Source organism: Benincasa hispida, chromosome 10, assembly GCF_009727055.1.
Source record: "Benincasa hispida cultivar B227 chromosome 10, ASM972705v1, whole genome shotgun sequence".
In the NCBI taxonomy this organism is placed as follows: domain Eukaryota; kingdom Viridiplantae; phylum Streptophyta; class Magnoliopsida; order Cucurbitales; family Cucurbitaceae; genus Benincasa; species Benincasa hispida.
In genome coordinates this window covers 47,883,950-47,908,220 of record NC_052358.1, presented here as the reverse complement: position 1 = coordinate 47,908,220, position 24,271 = coordinate 47,883,950, and the positions used below count along the sequence as shown (strand labels likewise).

Below are 24,271 nucleotides of genomic sequence, written 5' to 3'. Positions count from 1 at the left end.
AAATATGTTTTTGGTGCTAGATTTTGGGTATTTTCTGTTAGATCCCTAGGTTTTCAAATATTATCCTTTTAGTCCTAAGTTTGAAGTTTGATTTCAATTTAGTCTCTACATTTCAAAATGTTACCCGTTTACCTTTGAGATTTGAATTTTGCTTCAATTTAGTCCCTAAATTTCAAGATTTGTACTTTTAATCTTAATTTTTCATTAAATTTTCACTTTGAGTCTGTAATGTTTAAAAGAGTTATAATTAATTAAGTTTCACTATTTTTTCATCATTATTGAAATTAACTTTAGAATTTCACTTCATAATTATTTTAAATTAAGTAATAGACATTAACACCAAAAAGTGAATATGTGGTAAATGATTGAGGAATATAAAAACCAAATTGAAACAAAACTCAATTCTTGAGAGTAAAATTATAACATTTTGAAACCTTAGAAGTAAAACAAAATCAAACTCAAAACTTAATAACTAAAAGTATAATATTTTGAAATATAAAAACAAGTAAAAACAAGACCCAGAGGCCAAAACCTAAGGACTAAAAATATATTGGAGAATTATTATTTTTAGCCTTAAAAAATTTTTATCTCACAAAACTAACATCTTTTCTAAAAACTACTTTTTCTAATCTCTTTTCTACATTATCAAATTTTAAATGGAGGGTCCCACATAATAAAAATATCATTTTGTTCCTTCTCCAATGCCTTCAATCCATTCAATGTTACATTTATTATACACAATTTTAAATCCCAACTTCAATGTTAAATTTGAAACTTCATTTTTTACATTAAGCTTTTTTTTTTTTTTTTAATTATTATTATTATTATTTAAATGAACCCAATATTAGATTTTGGGAGTTAATGGTTTTTTTCCGTAAGATTAGATTTAAAAAGTTACATTTTCTTTTTTATTAGATTTGAACTTATCGTTTGTTTCGGGTAAGATTTAGAAGTTACTATTATTTTTTTTCAAAAATAAATAAAAACCTATTGGGAAATTAGAATGAATGGGTTTGGATGCAATGACCAAATATCATTTACTTGAAAAGAATTAGGGGCCTAAACTCATTTAAATATAGCAGAACAAAATTAATTGACTAAGAAAAACAAATTGGCAATTGGGTAAAAAAGAATTAAACTAACTAAAGTTTAGGAGCGAATGGAGATTGCTTAAAGGAAAAAAAAAAAAAAAAAACATTTTGTCTTAATTTCTAGGCAACTTTGGAAGCTACCTAGAAATTAGATAGGAATATTAAAAAAAAAAAAAAAAAAATCCAATTGTAATATTAGAATGGAGGGCTTTGGAAGCAAATGACGAAATATGATTTACTTAGAATTTTTTTTTTTTATAAGAATTAGGAGCTCAAAACTAATTTAGGATTAACGAAAAAAAAAAAGAATTGGGCAAAAATGAATTAAACTCACTTAAGTTTTAGAGGAAATGGAGATGACTTAAAAAGCATTATGTCCAATTTCTAGGTAACTTTTAGAAAGCGAAATTGGCCATTTTAGGTTTTTTTTTTAAAAAAAATAATAAAATATGTTCAAATTTCTGAGTAACTTTAGGAAGTTACTTAGAAATTGAAGTTACCTAGTAATTGTACAGAATCTATCCAATGATTTTTAGCTTTTTTAATTAATTTTTAATAGAAAACATTTTGTTCAATTTCTAAATAACTTTGAGGAGTTACCTAGAAATCAAAGTTACCTAGACATTGGATAGAATCCATATAATGGTTTTTAGTTTTTTTTAATAATTAATAATTAAAATAAAAATAAAAATAATATTACGTTCAATTTTTAGGTAACTTTATAAAGTCAAAGTTACCTAGAAATTGGATAGAATCTAAATAATGGTTTTTAGCTTTTTTAATTTATTGTTAATTATTAATTATTAATTTTAATGATTTAAATTTAAATTTTTTAAGAAAACATTCTATCCGATTTCTAGGTTTATAATGGTTTTTAATTTTTTTTCTTTTAATTTATTTTTAATAAATAATAAAAAAATTATTCATTATTAATTTTAATAATTAAAATTGTTTATAGAAAAAGTTTAATGGTTTTTATTTATTTTCTCGGTAATTTTAATCGAGAAAATGGACATAAGTTAGTTTCTTTATAATTTAAATTTTAATAAATTAAAATTAATTATTAATTATTAAACTAAAACCCTTTTTGTCGACAATTTTTTATTAATTAAATTTTAACAATATTAAAATTAATGATTAATTATTATAACTAAAAAATACTTATGTACGCATTCTATCTATTTTTCCTGCAAGACTTATCGGGAAAATAGACGAAAAGTTTTTAAAATTCTAATATAAATTATAATTAATATTAAAAAAATCTTTTACATCTTCTTCACAATAGGTAAGATATCTTCTTCTCTCAATTTTTCAATTCATGGAAAATTTCACGTAAAAACATTTTTTAACCAGAAAATTTCCAAATTCTTACCAGAATTTCCACGATTTTTTTCCCATAAAGTCTAAAATTGAAGTTGGATTTGAAAAGTTGTAATAAAAAACTGTAAACTTAAAAATACTTGAAAGAGAGACAGAATGATATATTCATCACATGTAACCCTCCACTTAAAATCTAAAAAAATAAAAAAATTAGAAAAATTAGTTTTTATGAAATAGATTAGTTTTGGAAGGTGAGCTTTTTAAGTCCCAAAATATATTTTTTTATTCATATCCTTATTTGAACTATGACATTAAATGCATGCTCGAAAATAATTTTGAAATTTTTAGATTCACTTTTATCATGTTTAAATTAACTTTGAAACATACTTTTAATATTCAAAATTAATTTTAAAGTATCATTTTACTTTTCGTGGTTTTCAAACCATCAAAATTTGATAATCGAATTAACTTTGAAACAAATCAATATTTGATTTTCAAATTAATTTTGAGACATACTTTTAATATTTAAAATTAATTTTAATGTATCATTTTACTTTTCGTGGTTTTCAAACAATCAAAATTTGATTGTCAAATTGTAGGTAACGAAATTATTGCACTTACCAAAATCCAATTTAGTTGATTTGATTATTCATCCCTACACTTATGCAACTAAAGTAACAGGTACGGGAAAACTAATGCATTGCTTAAGCTGCCTAAAAAGTGACCAAAGTGAAACTCTTCTTCAGCTACATTTAGCAAATCCTGAAAATGAAGGTTGTTTTTATTTTTTTTGACCTTCGTGTATTCAGGTCTGCTTATGTGCACCTCGACTAATTTCACGGGACAATCCGTCTGATCTTACAATATTTATATGTCGAGGAAATCTGTAGGATATTAAATTCTAGGTAGGTGGCCACTATGGACGGAAGAAATGAAGGTTGTTTTTAAGTATGATATTAAAACCACATCATGTTCTTAAGACTCTCTCCTACATAAACTCCAAAAAAAACCTTTTGAAACGTCCAATGATGTTGAGATTGTCTTTCTTTCACTCAAAATGCACCATTTAAGAACTTTCTTTGTGAGAATAGCACTCTCCAAACGGATTCCCAAGTTGGTTTTTGGTAACAATGAAGTGAAAATGTGGGTTGGGTTGCTTCAACCGCAAGTTTATGTATGTATTTATATTGATAAAATTGGTTGAAAAAGAAGATGTCTATAACTCCTGAATTTAGGAGGAATACATGAATGAACCAAGATCACATCTGAAAGAGAGAGATCATAGTTAAGAAAGACTTAAAAAGAATTGAAAGTTATACCTATACCAACAAGATGCACCTTCTTTTTCAGTGGTTCAATAATAAGAACTCCAAGGTTAACCGTGCTTGTTGGTTTGTGGGGATAATCTTCACTCTTAGAAACAATTTAAGACAAGCAAAGATGACGTTGCTAGATCATAAGGGATGCAAGAGAATGTCGGGACCATCAGGTGTCGAATCTGAATTCCGAATCTTAGACCAAGGCGTTACAATATCATATAAAAGTTATGAGGCAAGGGAGGAAGAGGCAGGTTTGGGTCTAGTTGGAGCAGAGTTCACAAGGGCTTCACATGGCTGTCTTGCAACTTGCAGTTTGGGCTAAGGGCTAAGGAAGTTAGATTGTCACAGTTTAGTCTGGTCCTAAACAAATGTCCTACAGAATCAGCCATAACCCAATTTGAGGACCAGGAGAAGATTGGAAAGGGACAGCTAGGTGGGTGAGAACCTTAAATTTAGGGGCACAGTGAGGTGGCTCTTGGGTTATAGGGAGAGTTGGGAGAGACCAAATATGTGAATGTTGTCCAAAGAAAGGAACTGGGATTCGGTGCAAATTGAAAGAAAGCAAAAGAGACAATGGCGTGGTCTTAACATTTACATACAAAACCAACAGAAAGCAGATTCTCTCTCATGTGGTTTGAAGGAAAATTACAACATAAATGAATGCTAGATGACTTTGACTCTTTTTACTGTTGATTGAAACCATGTACAAAGCTCTCAACCAGTGTCTGCTTTTTCTACCTAAACTAAAGTAGCATAAATGCAGAAAGTTAGGACCACAGGAACTCACAGTGTTGGCCACTGGTTAGTACAGGAATTTGAAAAATCTTCTTGCTACCCTGCATAGACTGAAAAGTGGGCTTTGGGGACTTGCAAATAACCATGGCTGTCAGTCCAAATAGAGAATTTTCAGAATGATTAGGAATTATGATCAGAGGAAGATATTTATTACAAGGAAATGCAAGGAATATCGATTAAGAAAATGAAATGTCGTTAAATGCATTAATTAGATGGGATATAATGTGACGGATGGTTGTCTAAAGAGCCCCTTGGAATTGTAAAATACTTGCCAGAATGAACTTAATCCATGGTAGTGATTTAATATTCAACAAGTTTCCTTGACACCAAAATATTGCAAGCTCATGTGGGTTATCTCGTGAGATTGGTCTAAGTGCATAAAAGTTGACTCGAACACTTAAAAATATCAAAATAATAAAATATATATATACTTACCAAGAGTTTTATAGTAAATGTGATTGTGTATTTGATGAAAACATAGCAAGCCTACAAATTCTGGGAGCACAACCTGCAATGAATCCACTAGAAATTAGGAAAGGCTCCATTGTTGATTATAGTGGATAAGCTTTCAGACATCGAATATAACTATTCTTACAGAAAAAAAGAACATTTTGATCTTAAAAAGATGTTATAAAATTAGAACTAATTTAATAGAAAACTCAACTGTTAGTACATCATGTTGCAAGTGCCCTCTAAATCCATATGAATATGATTCCACAAAAAGACTGCTTAGCATGGAAATGTAGCTTACTTATGCCAGAAGATATATATCAACAAAGGGGCTAGACATCATAAATTTATTACTGAGAGAACATTACCCTTTTCGAATACAGTAATTTGTGAAGAGAAACATGATGTCGGATTCGAGCAAAAGATGAATGAAATAAACTTATGTTGCTTCCAAGCTTGAAAGATTAGACGGAAACGTCACGTTTCGATGAAGTTTTGTGCTACATAAATCATTTCACTAGGTGGAACAAAAATAAACAGCTGAAGGCAAAGCTCTTTATCAGATCTCTTTTCAGTGTCTTTATATCATCTACCTACCTTTACCGCGTCTCCTACAACAAGATCTTTATTAGTCCAAAATTAAGATTCTTGTCAGCTAATGTCAACATGTTTTCTTGAATGACAAATGAAGGTTCCGATGATAATGAATGTGGCTCAAAGTACAAAGGTGATTAAATGGAAGATAAAACCAGAGTGACTGTCATCTTCAAGTCAAGTGTTAAATCACTAATTGACCCAAAAGCTTAAGCTCATGAGTTATGATAAATTTAATTTTATCGACACTTTACCACTCCCTTGTGGGCTTGAAAATTTGTAGAAAACACAACAAATGGAAATCAATATTAATTGGAGAGTAAATGACATTACAAAAGAGTTTGAACATAGGATTTCATGCTCTGATATCATGTTGAATCACCAATTGACTAAAAAACCTAAGTTGGTGGGTTATTATAAATTTAATTGTATCAACACTTTAACACCAAGTGTGTGGAAGGAATAGTGTCATAGTTAAATGATCAAACTTGTGATGCAATCAACAATTCTCTGGAACTAATGAAGTCCATGTAAAAAATGGAACTAGTATTTAATGGTTCTTGATAGCTGAAAATCTCTGTTACAAATTCAAATATCTAGAGAAAATGAGACATGGATGTAGAATAAGAATTGGAAATAAACCATTCAGTAAACTACGTCAAATATAACATGTAAATATGAAAATTTGACAGAAAAATTGGAGTAGCATTCTTTGCTCATAATGAATGACACGATGATAGTTTCTATTTGTACATGTACTCTGATGTTCTTAGGTAAATACTAATCAATGAATCTAACTGTGGCAGAAAGAGCATAATTATCCAAAAAATGAAAAAAAAAAAAAAAAAAAAAAAACTAGTAAAGAGAAGAATTTGCAAGGAAATAATCTCTTCTTTTTCTAATATTAGCATGTTTAACTTTGTATACATCATTTGGGGAGGCAGTTTGACTCTCCCGCAAAAATTTGTACAATGGAATGAGACTGTCTGATCTACAAGAGACTAATCTAACAAATAAATCTTCTTTTATGACTCATTCAGACGAGAGATGAGATCCATGAATGTATCATCGCTGCAAGGAATAGTGAGGCCTCCCATAGGATGATTGTAACCAAATTCTTCTTCAACTTGACTAAGCAGGTCCTTGAAAAATGGTTCATTCAAGTAAGCGACTGGAATCACAAACCGCTTCTTCTGACTTTCCCCAACATAAACTGCACAATAACCTTTGCGGATTGCCGACGAACCATGGTGAGTTGTTAGAGAAGAGAGTCTAATATTTTGCACAGCATTTACCATTCTTGCCAAGCGGAAACCCATGGTTTTTTTCCCCTCTCAAGAAGAAGTCAGAGTCTTGAATTTTAGAATCTAGAAGTTGCACAACAGCACTTGAGAGAAAGAGAGGGAAAACTTGGTGTTGAATTGGAAGTTTGAGATTTGAGTTGCTTGGACATTGAAAACAAGTATGTATAAATAGACTAAAAGGGAGACGTGGCCACTGGCTTGATCTAAGAAATGAGTGGTGACTGGTGAGACATCTATGAATGGGGTCAATTAAGAGACATGTACTTGTGAAGTATACTGTATCACATGGTAGTGTACTCTAGATAATAATCTTCAGCTACTTGGAAAATAATATCAGGAAAACAAAGTCACCTAACTTCTTGGGAAAACCAGCCAATAGAGGACCCATTTGAGCTGAACATTGTGGCTTAGGGAAAACTAATTAGCTATATTAAGCACATTACATAAGGAATCCATAATCTACTTTCGTTAGAGAACAAAACCATTCCCCTAATACTTTGCCATGCCAAAGTATAGCAGGGAGACATTCATTTAATAGCATATATTGTTTCTGTCTAAACATAATGAAAGCCTATCTAATTAAAAAATCTAAACTAAGTGCCTCAAGATATGAACAAAACCAAAGTTAGCAGCCAACCTTTGATGGCATATTAGTACAGCTATTGGAATCTCACAAACCAAACCGACAAGCCTAAACTACTAAGAGATTCAAGATGATTATAACATAGCTAGAAGTGGAGAAAATTTACCTGATGCAGAGTGAGAGGTCCTGCCTTTTTATCTTTAATTTTTCTGTTTGGCTTCCAAACAAGCCTATGCGAAGTTCACATGAAAGCTGACTAACAACATTCTCTCACAACGAGTGGTGTGGAGTTCCGCACATTTAATGAGATCTTTATAAGTTCAATAACTAAAAGCGTAGATTACCCATTTTCTAAACTAATGCTTTTCAAAAGATTATCATTTTAAGTTCTGGACCTGACTGAACAATGTGGAAACATTAAACATGGTGCAAGAGCACAATAACCTGAGGTTGAAGACAGTGTTTGTAGATCATATGGAAAACTCGGTTTCCTGTTTCGTGGGGCATTGATGGATACAACAAACCAGAAAAGTTATAATAATATTGCTAAAGAAGTTAAGCAAGGAGGATTCTACGTGTCTATATGAAAGCCAAGACAATTTATTGCACAAATGTGAGTACCTTATGTACAATCTGAAGAGTACTTTGTGGTGATATTGTTTCTTAGCTACTATTGCATTAGGCAAACAATGCAGCAACTTGTGATTGGAAGTTTCTCATCACATTGATTTTTTTGGTCTATTTATTTTCTTGGTCACCGCATTAAGATTTTTGGCTTTCCTTGACCACTTGTTTTATTCTCTAATATCTTCCCATTGAAACAAGTGAATGTGTACCATCAGAAGTTGGGCCAAATGAGAAAACGAGTGTGTTTCAACCAATTTTGCAACCCCATGTGAGCCTTGATGATGTAGGACCATTCAGACACCTACTTTGATATTCTTTTGTTCACGCCTCCTCTTCCTTGCTGTATATATATATACACTCAAACCAAATGAACAGCCATCTTCCAACTCAAACTGCAGAAAGATTCTCATCCGAGTATTGCAGATTTCTACTTTAAGATCAACGTTGAGGACACAACGATCTAGAGTTGCTTGCTCTTCTTTCACTTCAAGAAGATTTAAAGATGGGAATCCGATTGCCTTCAATTCTTCTTCACACCAAACAAATTCTCAAAATGCAGGGTGCTTCTTCTAAAGTTAAGTCTGATATTCCCAAAGGACATATTGCAGTCTATGTAGGGGAAATCCAAACAAAGAGATTTGTGGTTCCAATTTCTTTCTTGAACCATCCTTCTTTTTTAAACCTACTAAAGAGGGCCGAGGAGGAGTTTGGATTCAACCATCCAATGGGTGGCCTGACAATTCCCTGCAGAGAAGAGACCTTCATTGATCTCACGTCTAGGTTGCATATACCATGAGAGATGGAGAAAAAAGATCAACCATCCACAGTTTTGCCAACTTTGTTTTTTATTTTCAATGCTCCTAGTCATAGTAGAATATCAATGTATAGGAAGTGCATAAAAATGACTGTATAGAAAGGGTGGAAACTGATCTTCCCACCTGAGACGGCAACAGCAAATAAAAATTGCAATCGCACTCAGTAAATTGACTTGTTTTTACAAAGAGAAAACTATGCCCCATCAAAATTTTCATTTTCTTTTTTGGATGCAATTACATGGATGAATCTTGAGTAGAAATCCCATATTGAATCGATTGAAAAGAATATATTTAATGTAAGGGAGGGAAAATAAGAAAAGAAAGGAAAAAGGAGAGGCTAGTTGCCCTCTGATATTCGAGAGGGATGAGAGTTAGCCTTTCTCGTATAATTTAGAAAGAGAACTTTAAAGTGTCCCTCAAAAAACTAAAGCTTATTGGCCAAAACTTTTCATCTTAAAGCACTTAACTCTCTTTATGTGCTGAGATCATATCTAATCTATTATCGGGTCTAACCCAATAGGATTTTTTCTGACACAACCTGTGAAAATCTTCTGTATATATGTACACATGTATGTATATATGTATATATGTATATATATGTATATATCTTTTGGTACAAAAGTTCAAGAGAAACAAGATATGCATATTTGTGTGTTTAGATTGAATTACATTGACAAAGAAATATCAAAATACCCAGAAAAAATCATTTTAAATATAATTTACTAGTCTTCATGTCACACCCCTCTCCAGATTGTTCTCTTAATCGGAGAAGTGATGTGAAGACAGCAATTGTCAACCCTCTTATGACAACTATTACCCAACATACTCCTATAAACCAATTCCCTAAGCACTTGTTAACCTAATATACAGTTTACAACTTATACTCAATATATGAATAACTTCCACATCAACTTTATAAACTCAGGTGCTACCATGCAAAAAAAATTCACATTTATTTACATAATAGACATAACGATATTTACAACCCTTAACTCAAAATTCTACCCTAAACCCCATGACATGTACAGACAAACTCAGGGTGAAATAGACATGGTGAACCACCTAAGCTTCAACTTCCTGAAGAATCCTAAACAGCGACTGAATGGTAGATCTACTTGGCTTCGGAACACTGACTGCTACCTGGAGCAAGTAAACATTTTAAAGCATGAGCTTAAATAGGCTCAGTGAGTAACTATTTTAAATAAAAAAAATGCTTTTATTCATAAATAACATAAACATGCTTTTCATAACAACATTGACGTGATTATGATAAGGGTTCAAAAAATAAAATTGAAAACATGAAATCATATCAAATGGAAACCCTGAAATAAAGCTCATCAATATCATACTGTAAAATACCACTACTCCACTGTCTGAACACGAGGGAGAGCCCTTTTGCTCAATCCCTACTATGATAGCTTGGACAGGAGTGAAAGCCCTTTTGCTCAATCACCTACCAGCCTGAGTTGAGAGAGAGAGCCCTTTTGCTCGATCTCATCAACGTCGATAACATGAACCACACGTACACGCAGAGCTGAACTGAGTCCTGACCACCTTACCATACCTTTGGTGTCAAGGATCCCTAGTATAACTGAAATCTGGGTACCTTACCATTCCTTCGGTACCAACACTAGAGTAGGGCTTGTACAAGGCACAAAAATTTTAAACATCTAAAGAACATAAACAGATTTCATGGTTTCATATTATCGCATAGTGCCTTGTAAAACATGGAGTATACTTATAAAATTTCCTTGATATACCTTCATCATACTATAAAGTGTAGGCATTAACATATTAAAAACGCATGCTAAGTTCATAAATAACTTCATCATTTGAAAACATGGATCATATGATCAACATTCATTTAAAGGCATGCGTTAGATAAATCGTGATATAGAAACTTCATATACATTGCCTATGCATTGAAAATCATTCATGAAACTGTCATTGAAAGCATTTATTAAAACTTGTCACTCACAGTTTTAACCTACTTATCCAAGGGGTCTATAAGTTTCTTCTACTTACGCCTGCCCTGTAAAAAGAAGAGGTCCCTTAGTATCATTAGCTCCCTTTTGAGCTTAACATAACACTTAACTTTTCATTATCGCACACATGAATCTTATCGCATTATGGTTGAGTCATCGTATTCACTTATACTTACCCACTTTACCTTCCTCTTTGCTAAAAACTGGCTACCCTCTCTATTAGGTGCTTAATGGTCATGAAGACACACTAATGTGCCCATGTGTCAATCAACCTCCATGTGTCGTACTTCACGTCTATGCGTGTTATCGCATACCTTGGTAAGCCAGCTGCTTGCTTACTCTTTGTATGCAGCTGCTTGCTTACTCTTTGTATGCAGCTGCCTGCTTATTAATCCATAACATCATTTCAGCTTTCAATCTTTTAAATCTCATAACTCTATTTTCAGCCATCAATTGACTAAATTCCTTTCCATGAATTTGCTCAAAACTTCCTAGTTGTTTACCTTAGAATTTGAGCGTCAAATCCTCTTTGATTCAGCTAGAAGTCCTCAAGTCTCTTCAAGCTTGCTCGACAATCCCTTAGCACCTTCAGAGCTTCATAGGCACTCACACTTTTTCTTAGGTGTAAGCGAAATTTGGCAAAACTGATTTCTTCTTTGCAAGCCATATTTATACTTGAACTTGCATGTGAGCTAATCTCAATTAAACGCCACCTGGCATACTAATCCTTAACATAGCATCTCTAAGTTGAATGCTTAGCTTAATTTTCATCACATAGAGCGTGCGATCATTTAGGCCCTATCACTGGTTATCGCATACTTCTAGTCGTAATCGCATCGCCTCGTCTTAGATGTTCTTAGCGCACCTTACGTAATCAATCTTTACTTCCTTAACACACCTCTTCGTATCAACTGAGTGGCCCATCATCGCATTTGTAAAACGAGTAAAACACATAATTAAGAGGACTTAAGCATAATTAACTAGTAAAACGAGTTTAGGGGTTTACACTTCAAGTGTGTTGTTTACCAATATTTATAGACTATTATTTGTCTACTTGATGTTGGCGATTTTTGTTATGATATGTATTTATTGATATGTATTTATATTGTAATTATAATTATCGTAATTTTATATCTCCTAGATTAGGGTTTCTTAATTGCCTATATATATGTATCTTCAGCCTGATTGAGTGAATAAGATCATTATTCTCTATGAAACTATTGAGTACATGGTATCAGAGCAGTCTAGAGTTTAGAATATTCGTTCAACGGCTACGTTAGGGTTTACGTTTCTCACAAGGTTAGGGTTTGAGTTGAGTCATCAAGTTTGAGTGGTTGTTTGCCTCACCATCCATCCCAAGAGAAGCATCGTCACCGTCCGATCACGTCTGCAGCCCTCCGTCGTCGGAAACAACCATCTTTCTTCGCCACGCGCCGGCGCACGGGAGCGCGTGGAGCTTGCTCTCTGCTTTCTGCTAGTTGAGTTCTTCTAGGCTCGTCGTTCCTGATCATTCTGTGCATTTGGTTTCATCGAAATCTGCTCGGTTGTGAGTTATTTGGATAAAATACCCTTTTTGTGCTTAGGGTTTGTTATTGTTTTGTTCAATTTGGAGCAGTTTTATTCTTTTGGTTTGCCTTTGCTTTCGATTCTGGTTTGTTCTTTCCGCTTGTGAGATGTACAAACTGTTTATTAGATAATAATGGATGAAGTGAAGCATATGGTCATGTCTAATGTAACTCTCTTGGTATCGAAGATAATTGAACACAAATTAAATGGATTGAATTAATATGATTGGCGTCGAACGATTCAATTTTATTTACTTAGTACAGATATGGATGATCATGTGATTGAGGAGCCACCAAAAGATGAAAAGAAAAAGGCTTGGCTTCGTGATGACGCTCGATGTTATCTTCAAATTAAGAATTCTATTGAAAGTGAGGTTGTTAGTTTGGTAAATCATTGTGATTCTGTGAAAGAACTCTTAGAATTCTTAAAATTTTTGTACTCTGGGAAAGAACATGTTCATAGAATGTTTGATGTCTATATGCAATTCTTTCGAGCTGAATAGAACGCTGAATCTGTTACAAGTTATTTTATGAGACTTAAGAAGACACCTGCTGAACTTGCTTTACTATCGCCATTTAGTTTTGATGCCAAAGTTCAACAAGCTCAACGAGAAAAGATGGCTGTTATGATATTTTTTAATGGACTTTCACCTGAGTTTGGAATGACTAAAACACAGATCCTTTCTGATTCTAAAATTCCATCATTAAAAAAAGCTTTCAGTCGTGTTCTTCGTATTGAGAGTTCTCAGTCCAGTTTGCATGGTTCTCAACCGAATAGTGCTCTTATGAGTAAGAATAATAATACCTCTCGTGGTACTTCAGGGACGACTACTGATTTTCAGAAGCCTAGTTATGATAATCGAAGATCAGATTCTTTGGAGATCGTAAGCCAGGTCTATGAAACATGATTGTCGAAAATTGTTATATGAGACTCAACGATCTTAACATGCTTAGATAGCTTCCACCAGTGATATGGCTGAAAATTCTGTTACCATCTTTGCTGACGACTTTGCTAAATTTCAAGTATTCCAGGAATCCTTGCAGACATCTTCTTCATCAAATCCTATTGCCACCATTGCTGAGACAGGTAGTACGAAATATCTTCTTACATCATCTACCAAATGGTTCATAGACTCCGGGGCCACCACTCATATGACAGGTAATTCTAACCTATTTTTTATGCCTCTGTCTCCTGTCTTATCTCCGTCTGTCACTTTGGCGGACGGATCAACCTCTTCTATTCTTGGATCCAGCACCATTTCTCTCACTCCATCACTTTCTTTGTCCTCTATCATACATTTGCCTCAATTCTCTTTTAATTTAATTTCTATTAGTCAGCTTACTCGTGACCTTAATTGTTTTGTCTCGTTCTTTCCTGGTTATTGCTTGTTTCAAGATCGTATGAAGAAGAAGATTATTGGTAGAAGACCTGCCTCGGGGGGTCTTTACATTTTTGACAATCAGATATCGAGAGTTGTGGCTTGTTCTAGAGTTACATCCCCATTTGAAGTTCATTGTTGTTTGGGTCATCCATCATTGTTTGTGTTGAAGAAACTTTATCCAAAATTTCGTTCCTTATCATCTTTAAATTGTGATTTGTGTCAGTTTTCTAAATTTCATCCTCTTAGTTCTAGTCCTAGGATTCATAAACGAGCTAGTGCTTCTTTTGAGTTCTTTCAAATATTTGAGGTCCTTGTCCTATTGTGTCTCAAACAGGTTTTCATTACTTTGTTACTTTTGTTGATGATTATTCTCGTGTAATTTGGTTATACTTAATGAAAAATCGTTATGAGTTATTGTCCCTTTTTTGTACTTTTCATGCCGAGATTCGAAATCAATTTGATGTCTCCATAAAAACCTTGCAAACTGATAATATTGGTGAATCTCTCATGTACTTGGATCTTACCTGTGTGGTCATGACATTATTCATCAATCTTTTTGTGCAGACACTCCATCTCAAAATGGGGTTGCTGAAAGAAAGAATAGACACCTCCTTGAAATAGCCCGTGCCTTATCCTTTCAAATGCATGTTCCAAAGCATTTTTGGGCTGATGTTGTGTCTACTGCTTGCTTCTTGATTAGTAGAATGCTTTCCTCTGTCCTAAATGGAGAGATTCCTTATTGTACTCTTTTTACTATGAAATATTTGTTTCCTCTTGCTTCTAAGATCTTTGGTTGTGTTTGTTTTGTTTGGGATATTTGTCCAAATCGTACGAAATTGGATCCAAAATCTTTGAAATGCGTTTTCTTAGGCTATTCATGTGTTCAAAAAGGTTATCGTTGTTATTCTCCTACTCTGAACAGGTATCTTTTATCTCCTGATGTTACATTCTTCGAAGATATACCACCATTGAGTCTGTGTCCAAGAGAGGATGAAGATCTTTTTATCTATGAGATTACATCTTTTACATCATCCTCTCCTTCATCTTCCTCTATATCTCTTCCTTCTAACCCTCCGATTATTTGAGTCTACTCCAAACGTCCTCCACAGCCACCTTCAGACCCATGTCCTCCACCACTAGCTTCTTCGACATCTGATCTAGGACCGAGTGATGATCTTTCCATTGCCTTTCGAAAAGGTAAACGTACTTGTACTTACCCTATTTCTTCGTTTGTTTCGTATACCAATTGTCTTCTCCCACTTATTCCTTTATTACATCTCTTGATTCCACCTCTATCCCTAACTCTATCAATGAAACTTTATCACATCCTGGGTGGCGTAGTGCAATGAGGAGATGACTGTTTTGGATGATAATGGAACTTCGGATCTTGTTTCACGTCCAGCTGGAAAGAAGGCTATTAGGTGTAAATGGGTGTTTGCTATAAAGGTTAATCTCGATGGGGCAGTGGCTCGATTGAAAGCTCGTCCGGTTGCCAAAGGTTAAGCTCAAATTTATGGGACTGATTATTCTGACACATTTTCTCTTGTTGCTAAACTAACTTCCATTCGAATATTTATCTTGATGGCTACTACTCACAATTGACCTTTGCATCAACTTGACATTAAGAATGTTTTCTTCATGGTGATCTTCAAGAGGAAGCCTATATGGAGCAATCACTTGGGTTTGTTGCTCAGGGGGAGAATGATAAGGTATGTTGCCTTCGAAAATCTTTGTATGGATTGAAACAAAGTCCTCATGCATGATTTGGTAAGTTTAGTCAAGCACTCGAATGTTTTGGTATGAAGAAGAGTATGTCTGATTATTCTGTATTCTATCGACAATCTGACAGTGCTATTACTCTGCTTGTTGTATATGTTGATGATATCGTTAATCACTGGAAATGATGTATCAGGTATATCCTCTCTCAAGACTTTTCTCTAGAGTTAATTTCATACCAAAGATTTGGGGCTATTGAATTATTTCTTGGGTATTGAAGTAATGAGAAGTAAGAAAGATATTTACCTATCCCAACGGAAATACGTACTTGATTTATTGTCTAAGATAGGTAAACTAGGAGTAAAATCATGTAGTACTCTGATGATATCAAATTTTCAACTTACAAAGGAAGGAGAATTGTGTAAAGATCCTGAGAGTTATGGAAGATTAGTTGGGAAGTTAGAATTATTTAACAGTGACACAACCTGACATTGCTTATTCTGTGAGTATTGTGAGCCAGTTTAAGTCTTCCCCGACTATGAATCATTGGACTCCAGTTGAACAAATCTTATGTTATCTAAAAGCTACACCTGGATGTGGGATCTTATATAAAGATCATGGTCATACAAGGGTTGAATGTTTTTCAAATGCTGATTGGGCTGGATTTCGAGAAGATAGGAGATTAACTTTTGAATATTGTGTTTTTGTAGGAGGGGACTTGGTGTCATGGAAAAGTAAGAAACAGAATGTAGTTTCTCGTTCGAGTGCTGAGTCAGAATATAGAGCGAAGGCACAATCTGTGTATGAAATAGTGTGAATACATCAACTTTTGTCTGAAATGGGCTTCAGTGTTACTGTGCCAGCTAAACTATGGTGTGATAATCAAGCTGCTCTCCATATTGCATCCAACCCAGTATTTCATGAATGAACTAAACATATTGAAGTGGACTGTCATTTTATTCGCGAGAAAATACAAGAAGGGTTCATATCTACAAGATATGTGAAGACTGGCGATCAATTGGGAGATATCCTTACTAAAGGAGTAAACGGAGCAAGAATATGTTATCTGTGCAACAAGCTGGGCATGATTGCATATTTGCTCCAGCTTGAGGGAGAGTGTTATGATATGTATTTATTGATATGGCTTTATATTGTAATTATTATTAGTTGTCCTTTATCGTAATTTTATATCTCCTAAGTTTCTTAATTCCCTATATATATGTATCTTCAGCCTGATTAAGTGAATAAGATCATTATTCTCTTTGAAACTATTGAGTACAATTTCAAACTGGAGCATGATCTATATTTTATGTAAGAGAATAACAGCAAAAGAAAAAGTTATATGCAAGAGAATAATACAAGATTTATATGGACTCCTCCAAAATTGGAGTATACTCTATTTTATGTAGACTTCATATATTCTAACTCTATTATGATGAATATTACACAAGTCCTTTGAAACTATTTATCAAATGAAGATCATGCAGAACAATCACGTGAGTATATATCTTCTTGGTGCGCTTTTTTTTTTTCTTTTTTATTAGAAAAAATTCGTTGAATAAATGAAATATCTAAGAGATACAAAAGGAACCTATTTATACAGAGTACAAAACATTTTTGCTCTCTTTCTTTGTATTATGCAGGTTATTCGTTCCAAGTCTTGTGCATGAATTAAAAAATATATTTTTTTTTTCGAAGAAGAAAAAAACACTCGTTAATCCAGTATACATCATTTAGGGAGCCATTTTATCTCTCACTCAAAAAACTGTACATAAAAATGGTACAATCTAATCTACAAGATTGTGGCTAACAAATGTAGCTTCTTTCATAACTAATGCAAATGAGAGATGAGATTCATGAATGTATCATCACTGCAGGGAATGGTGAGACCTCCCATGGGGTGATTGTAACCAAATTCTTCTTCAGCTTGACTGAGCAAATCTTTGAAAAATGGCCGATTCAAGTAAGCAATTGGAATCACAAACCGCTTCCTTTGGCTCTCTCCAACATAAACAGCACAATAACCTTTACGGACAATTGATGATTCTTGGTTTGTTGCTAGAGAAGAAAGTCCTAGATTATGCACAGCATTTACAATTTTTGCGAAACGAAAACCCATGGTTTTGTTATTGAGAACGGGAAGTCGAAGAATTTTGAACAGAAGAAACTTGGGAGTTTGACAGTAGCAATTGAGAAAATGAGAAAGCTTGGTGGGTGGCTGAATGTTTGAGATCTGAGTAGCTTGGGACATGAAGCATGTATATATATAGAAGAAAAAAAGTGAAGTAGGCAATAGTACTCTAAGAAATGGGTGGTGAGAAATCTCTGGATGGGTCCTACTAGAAAGCAGTTTAGTGATGTCTACTGTATCACATGGTCCTGTCTCCCATATAATAATCTTCAGATACTCGGGATATAATATTGAGTAAACAGAGTCACCTAACTCTATGGGAAAATCAGCCAATAGAGGACCCATTTGAGCTGAAAATTGTGGCAAAGTAAAAAGATTTTAATTATCTAAGCACATAACATAAGCAGTAGTCAATCACTTACTTTAGAGACATGCCTGAAACATCTAAACCCTTCCCCTTATTTTTTGTCGTCAACATACAACATGAGCACACCATTTAATGGCATAGATTATTTCTGTCTGAATGTATTGAATATCAATCTAATTTTAAAACCTAAACTATCTAGGTGAAAATAGACAAAACCGATCTTGGCAGCTAAGACTTTGTGATATATACATATCAGTACAGCTATTGGAGTCCCACAAATGATGAACCTGAATGAGACAATAAGGTTAGATCATAGTCAGAAGTAGAGAAAAATCAACTGTTCTTGATCCAGATTGTGAGATCCTACCTCCTTTTTTTCCCCTTCCTTTTTTATTTGTTTATTTTTAGTGTGTTCCAAACAAGCCTATGTGAAACCCACATGAAAGCTGACCTACATTGTTTTCTCAAAATGGGCCTATATTGGCGTATTATACAAGATTCTTTTAGAACCAAATAAGCATCTATGTAGGAATCAAGCATCTTTTCTACAACAATTAACTAAGATACAGACTACTCATTTCCAAGACAAATGCCTTTTGAAAGATTACCATTTACCAGCGCTGGATTAACTTAACAATATAATTACATCAAACATGGTGCAATATCCAAAAACTCTCAAGTTTAGCTCTCGGGATGGTGATAAGAACTGCCAACATTCCTTCTCATAAGAACAGTGGAAAGAGACATGATTTTGAACCCCATTTCCCTTTAAACACGGGAAGGAAATCAAAAGTTGCAAAGCAGAAAATGCAAATTTTCTTTTTAAGTTTTCTGCTGTATTTAGACCTTTGTATAAAAAAATCCAAATGAGCATACTAATCTTCTTAGGACTTTGGATTTTCAAACTTCTGTGAATAATGCTTTCAGCATAGGAAAAAAAATACTAAGCTCCTTGGTCAATCACTTTACAGAAAAGAGAAAACAAACTTGAAGGATCAATCTTCCAAACTCTTTTATCATCTTTTCCTTGAATACTAATATCTTCCAGATTTAATTGTAGACGAGTTAGACTTATAAAAATGACTATACAATCATTTTTTAGTACGATTTAGCACTTCTATGTACTTGATTTTGACAATTAAGCGTCATAAATCCTCAATTGCTCTTATGAGTGATAAAAAAGGATTAATATCAAAAGAAAAGACTATATGGAAAAGATTGGTGAAAGATTTACGTAGGTTCATCCAATCTTGAGCAATGTCTTGTGTCCAATAGGCCATATAGGTGTCACTTGAAAAATAAAAATCATCGATGCCTCTATGTTTCAAATTAACTCCATGAAATATAATGGCTCTAATATGTGTCTACTTTTATGTCAACAGAAAAACATGCAAAAGAAGTAAAACAAGACAAGAACCTGCATGGAATGGATTATCTAGTTCTGCAAACATCAGTTGGAGAGGTATTTTTTTATCACTCCCTCAAAAGAGCGTAAATAAGAGTGGTACTGTCTAATCTACACAGTTTGTATCTAACACATATTGTCTTTCAACACTCGTTCAACTGGGAGATGAGATCAATGAATACAGGTTAAAATACTATTTCGGTCCCTATATTCTGGGTCCATGTACATTTAATAAATCTTAAATTTAGTCCTCCAAAGTTAATTTTTATTGAAATTGATTAAATATTAATAATTTCCATGCAAGAAAAGATGTTCTAAACATACAGTTTATAAAGAAATACTAATATAGATTTAAAAATTTTGAAAAAAAAATCAACAATAAACTAACTGCAAGAACTAATGTCAATATTTATTTAAAGTACGTAGACTAGAATTACGTTTTTCATCCATCTTTGGCTCTGTTCGGTTAAAATCTTCTTTGTGCTTCCTATCCAAGAAATTCGGCAGGTATTCCATTCAGGATATCTTCTGCAATTGGCCGGCGTTTATCAAGCCTCTCTAAGCTTTTTACTTCTGTTACCTTGTTTTTAAGTCTTATGTTTAAGTTCTCATTCTGTTATGCTTTATTTTATTACTTAAGTCTTAGGCTTTTGTTTTTGGTCCCTTGTGGTTAATTGTTTAGACTATGTTTTTGTAGTATCCTTTTGCATCTCAGAGCACTAGTCTCTTTTCATTTCCTTAATGAAAAGTTTCGTATCCTTTTCTTAAAAAAAAACTACAATTGGACAATTAAAAGTACAGGAATAAAAAAACGAAACCAAAAGTACTGGACGTCTGGACTAAAATGGTATTTCGACCATGAATCTATCATCAATGTGGAATGGTGAACGTGAAGCATCCCATAGGGTCACTGTAACCAAATTCTTCTTCTGCTAGACTTAGCAAGTCCCTGAAAAATGGTTGATTTCAGTAAGCTACTGGAATCACAAACTGCTCCCTTTGGCTCTTTTCTACATAAACTGCACAATTATCTTTGCAAACTACTGAAAATCTGTGACTCTGGTTTGTTGTTAGAGAAGAAAGCCTAAGACTTTGCACAGAAATTTGCAATATTCACCAAACAAAAACCTGTAGTTTTGTTCCTTTGTAGTTTTGTTCTTCACAAAAGGAAGTCACAGAGTTTTTAATTGAAGAAACTTGAAGTTGCATAATAGCTTGCTAGAGTGAGAAAGTGTGGTGGGTGGTTGAAAGTTTGAGATCTGAGTTGCTTGGGAATTAAAATCAAGTGTCTATATATGGATGAAAATGGGTGATGTGGGTAATAGCTTGCTGTAAGAAATGAGTGGTAAGATATGCTTGAATGGGGCCAACTAGGAGGCAAGTGATCGTGAAGCCTACTGTATCGTATGATCCTGTCTTCCAGGTAATAATTTTCACCTACTTAGGAAATAATATTGGGAAATCAAATCACCAAACTTTTTGGGAAAACTAGCCCGTAGAGGACCCATTTGCACTGAAAATTGTGGCTCAGTGAAAGTTCGTTTGTCATGTTAATCACATTACATTATCAATGGCCATAACTTTTGTTAGAGACATGCCTGAGACATGTAAACCATTCCCCTCATTTTGTGCTATGCCAACATATAACAGGGAGCACACTCGTTAAATGATATAGATTTTTTCTGTCTAAATGAATTGAAGATTTATCAAATTAAAAAATCTAAACCATCTAGCTGAATACATGAACAAAATCAAACTTGGCAGGTAAGCCTTTGTCACAACATGTTTATACAGCTATTGGAGTCCCACAAAACAATCTGATGAAATCTAAACTACAAAGAGGATTGTAGTCATAAGTGGAGAAAAATTTACATGATGTAGATTGTGGAATTGCGCCTTCTTATTTTACATATATATATATATATATATATATTTGGAACAAGCCTATGTGAAGTTCACTTGAAAGCTGGCCTACAATGTTTCCCTAAAAAGAGTGGACATCTGAACAGCCTATGTGAACATTCTTTTAAGAACAATAAACAACTATGTAGCAATTAAGCACCTCTTCAACAATTACTTAAGATGCAGAATGTCCATTTCCATGACTAATGCTTTTTGAAAAGAAAAATTACCATTCTCAACTTCTGGATTAATTTAAATGAATAATGTGACAACATCAAAAAGGCGCAAGCTTGCTTCAATAAACTCTTGAGATTGAATACAGTGTTTGTACGGCAGATACAATTGTTGTTTATGGTAAACAGTTCATTTAGAATGCAAAAATTCTTGTTTGATGGTGAATTAAGGAATACAAACCAGTAAAGTTGCGTAATGATATTGCTAATGGAAGAGTCAATTAGGAAGGATTTGAAGTGCCTACATGAAAGCCAAGAAAATTGATGACACATAGTCCAGTATCTTATGTTATGTGAATACCAAAATGTACTTTGGTGGACTAATTTCTTAGTGATAGCATTGAGCCCGTGATGCACAACAAGTGGTCAAAAGTTTCTCTCAAGTGGTTTTCATTTTTGGTCTATCTATTTACTGGTTCACAACATTTAGGCCCCGTTTGGTAACCATTTTGTTTTTTATTTTTGTTTTTTAAAATTAAGCTTTATGGATACTACTTCCACCTTCAAATTTCTTCCTTTGTTATCTATTTTTCACCAATGGTTTAAAAAACCAAGCCAAATTTTGAGAACTAAAAAAAGTAACTTTCAAAAAGTTGTTTTTATTTTAAGAATTTGGCTGAGCATTCAACCATTGTACTTAAAAAAGATGCAAATCATGATAAGAAATGTGAATGATATAGGCTTAATTTTCAAAAATAAAATAGTTACCAAACGGGGCCTTAGTTTTCCATTTTCCTTCACCACTTGTTTTCTACTCTATTATCTTCCATTCAAACAAGCGGGTCTTTGCTACAGAAGTCAAGCCAAATGAGAAAAGGAGTATGTTCCAACGAATTTGGGAAGCACATGAAATCATAGGATAAAGTAGGTCTACTAGACTCCTATTTTGATATTCTTTCATTTTCACCTTGTCTTTCTCACTCTATATATAATTCAAAACAAATTATTAAATTAACAACCACTCTTCCTACTCAAATCACAGAGAAATTTTCATCCAAGTATCAAAGTTTTCTGCTTCAAATCAAAATCAAGCGTGCCATCACCTAGATTTGCTCATTCTGCTTTCAATTCAAGCAAGTTTGAAGATGGAGTATGTTTGCATTCAATTCTTCTAAAACCAAATAATTCTCAGCCTGCAGGATGCTTCTACCCAGAACAAGGCTAATATCCCCAAAGGTCATATTGCATTTGGGGAAATTCATATACAGATTTGCAGTTCCATTACTTGCTTTAACGACAACAACAAGGCCCCCCCCCCCCCAAAAAAAAAACCAATTATTAACTTGCTAGAAAAGGCTGAGGAAGATTTTTGGTTAAACCATCCAATTTGTGGTCTGACAGCATTGATCTTACTTCTATGTTGCATACATCAAGTAAGAAAAGCATTGATCTTACTTCTATATTCCAACTTTAATTTTTCGTTCCTAGTTTCTAAAAATCAGAGTAGAATTTCATTCTACAGGAAATGAAGTAAATTTAAATGACTTTAGAAAGAGCGGAAAACTGTTGTCCCCACATGAAATGCCAACAACACATTCAAGTTGCAGTTAGAGAGTAACAATGTGACATTTTTCCTAGAGAAAACTTTGCCCCTTCCTACTCATGAATTTCAATGTATATTTCCATATTTCCCTCTCAGGATTTTATCGAAGTCCTAGTTGTCGATATTATTTCCTCTATGGTGCAATATTGACACAGACAAACCCTGAGTAGGAAATTTAAATGATTTAAGCAAGAGATTATCAAAGCAAATGTGGTTTTCGTCCTCTGATGTTCAAGAGGGAGAGAGAGACAAGAAGAATTGTATTAGCTAAGTTAGAGATAGAGAACCATAACGAACCACATCAGAAACCATGGTTTATCAACTTAACTTGTCAACTTCAAACAATTAACTCTCTGTGTGCCTACATGCTATCTAATCTAACATAACCAAACAAGTTTTCTTTCTTTTTTACGCTATAAATCTGCAAGTCCCGCACACAATTTGTGTGGGGAAAATCAAATCAATCTGATCATAATGGAGTTTGTCACTGTTGTGACAGACACAATTCTCTTCTCCTACAAGTGTACAAAGGAAATGGATTCCATCACTATCACAGTTTCTATCCTATCCAACACATTTCCCTAAAAAAAGAAAACACTCCAGACTCCAGCCACACCATCTGGTATGGCAGATGCCCAAACTAGATTCAACCACATCCAATCAAGAAGTCTAAACTTAAATCTTTTCACCAACAAATATAAAATAAAATAATCATACGCAATCATTTCACAATACAAATTAGCTATCAACTACATCCAATCAAGAAATCTAAACTTCAATCATTTTACAATACAAATTAGCAATACTTACTCAATGTAGTTCACCGGAGTAACGTATTCTTCCCCTCTCTTGCTTGAAGCCAATATAGATCCCCCAATGTATCGGTACAGAAACCTGAGATGTAAATTCAAATACAATATATCGTTTGTATATTAGGTATCTATCAAGTATTGAACCTTAACACATGGGAAAGTATGAACCGATTTTGGATTGTTCATTAGTTACAATCGTTGTATGAACTTTTTCGTACCTTTACTTCAAAGAGATCAGTACAAGTCTACGAAATGACGCAGGAAGTTATGGTAGATTAATGTCATGTCGCATCTGGAAGACAATGGCGTCGTGGCAAACACCAACGTACAAA

At 33.7% G+C, this 24,271-nt stretch overlaps 2 protein-coding genes, 1 long non-coding RNA gene and 1 pseudogene across 3 annotated transcripts; 2 read left to right on the top strand and 2 right to left on the bottom strand.

Moving 5' to 3' along the window:
* Positions 1-4,327: 4,327 nt before the first annotated feature.
* Positions 4,328-5,617, bottom strand: LOC120088130. Its single transcript, XR_005484828.1, has 3 exons — positions 5,344-5,617; positions 4,961-5,033; positions 4,328-4,613 (listed from the first exon to the last, which is right to left on the bottom strand). It is a non-coding gene; the product is annotated as an uncharacterized LOC120088130 (long non-coding RNA).
* A 977-nt stretch (positions 5,618-6,594) lies between these two features.
* On the bottom strand, positions 6,595-6,888 carry LOC120089122 (auxin-induced protein 15A-like). Its single transcript, XM_039046542.1, has one exon. It carries the CDS (start codon positions 6,886-6,888, stop codon positions 6,595-6,597), a length of 294 nt encoding a protein of 97 aa, XP_038902470.1.
* Positions 6,889-8,450: 1,562 nt separating this feature from the next.
* LOC120088129 (auxin-responsive protein SAUR23-like) lies at positions 8,451-9,091 on the top strand. Its single transcript, XM_039045216.1, has one exon. The coding sequence runs from the start codon at positions 8,586-8,588 to the stop codon at positions 8,877-8,879; it is 294 nt and encodes a 97-aa protein (XP_038901144.1). The 5' UTR covers positions 8,451-8,585; the 3' UTR covers positions 8,880-9,091.
* Positions 9,092-12,582: 3,491 nt separating this feature from the next.
* Positions 12,583-17,379, top strand: LOC120089121 (annotated as a pseudogene).
* Positions 17,380-24,271: the final 6,892 nt, after the last annotated feature.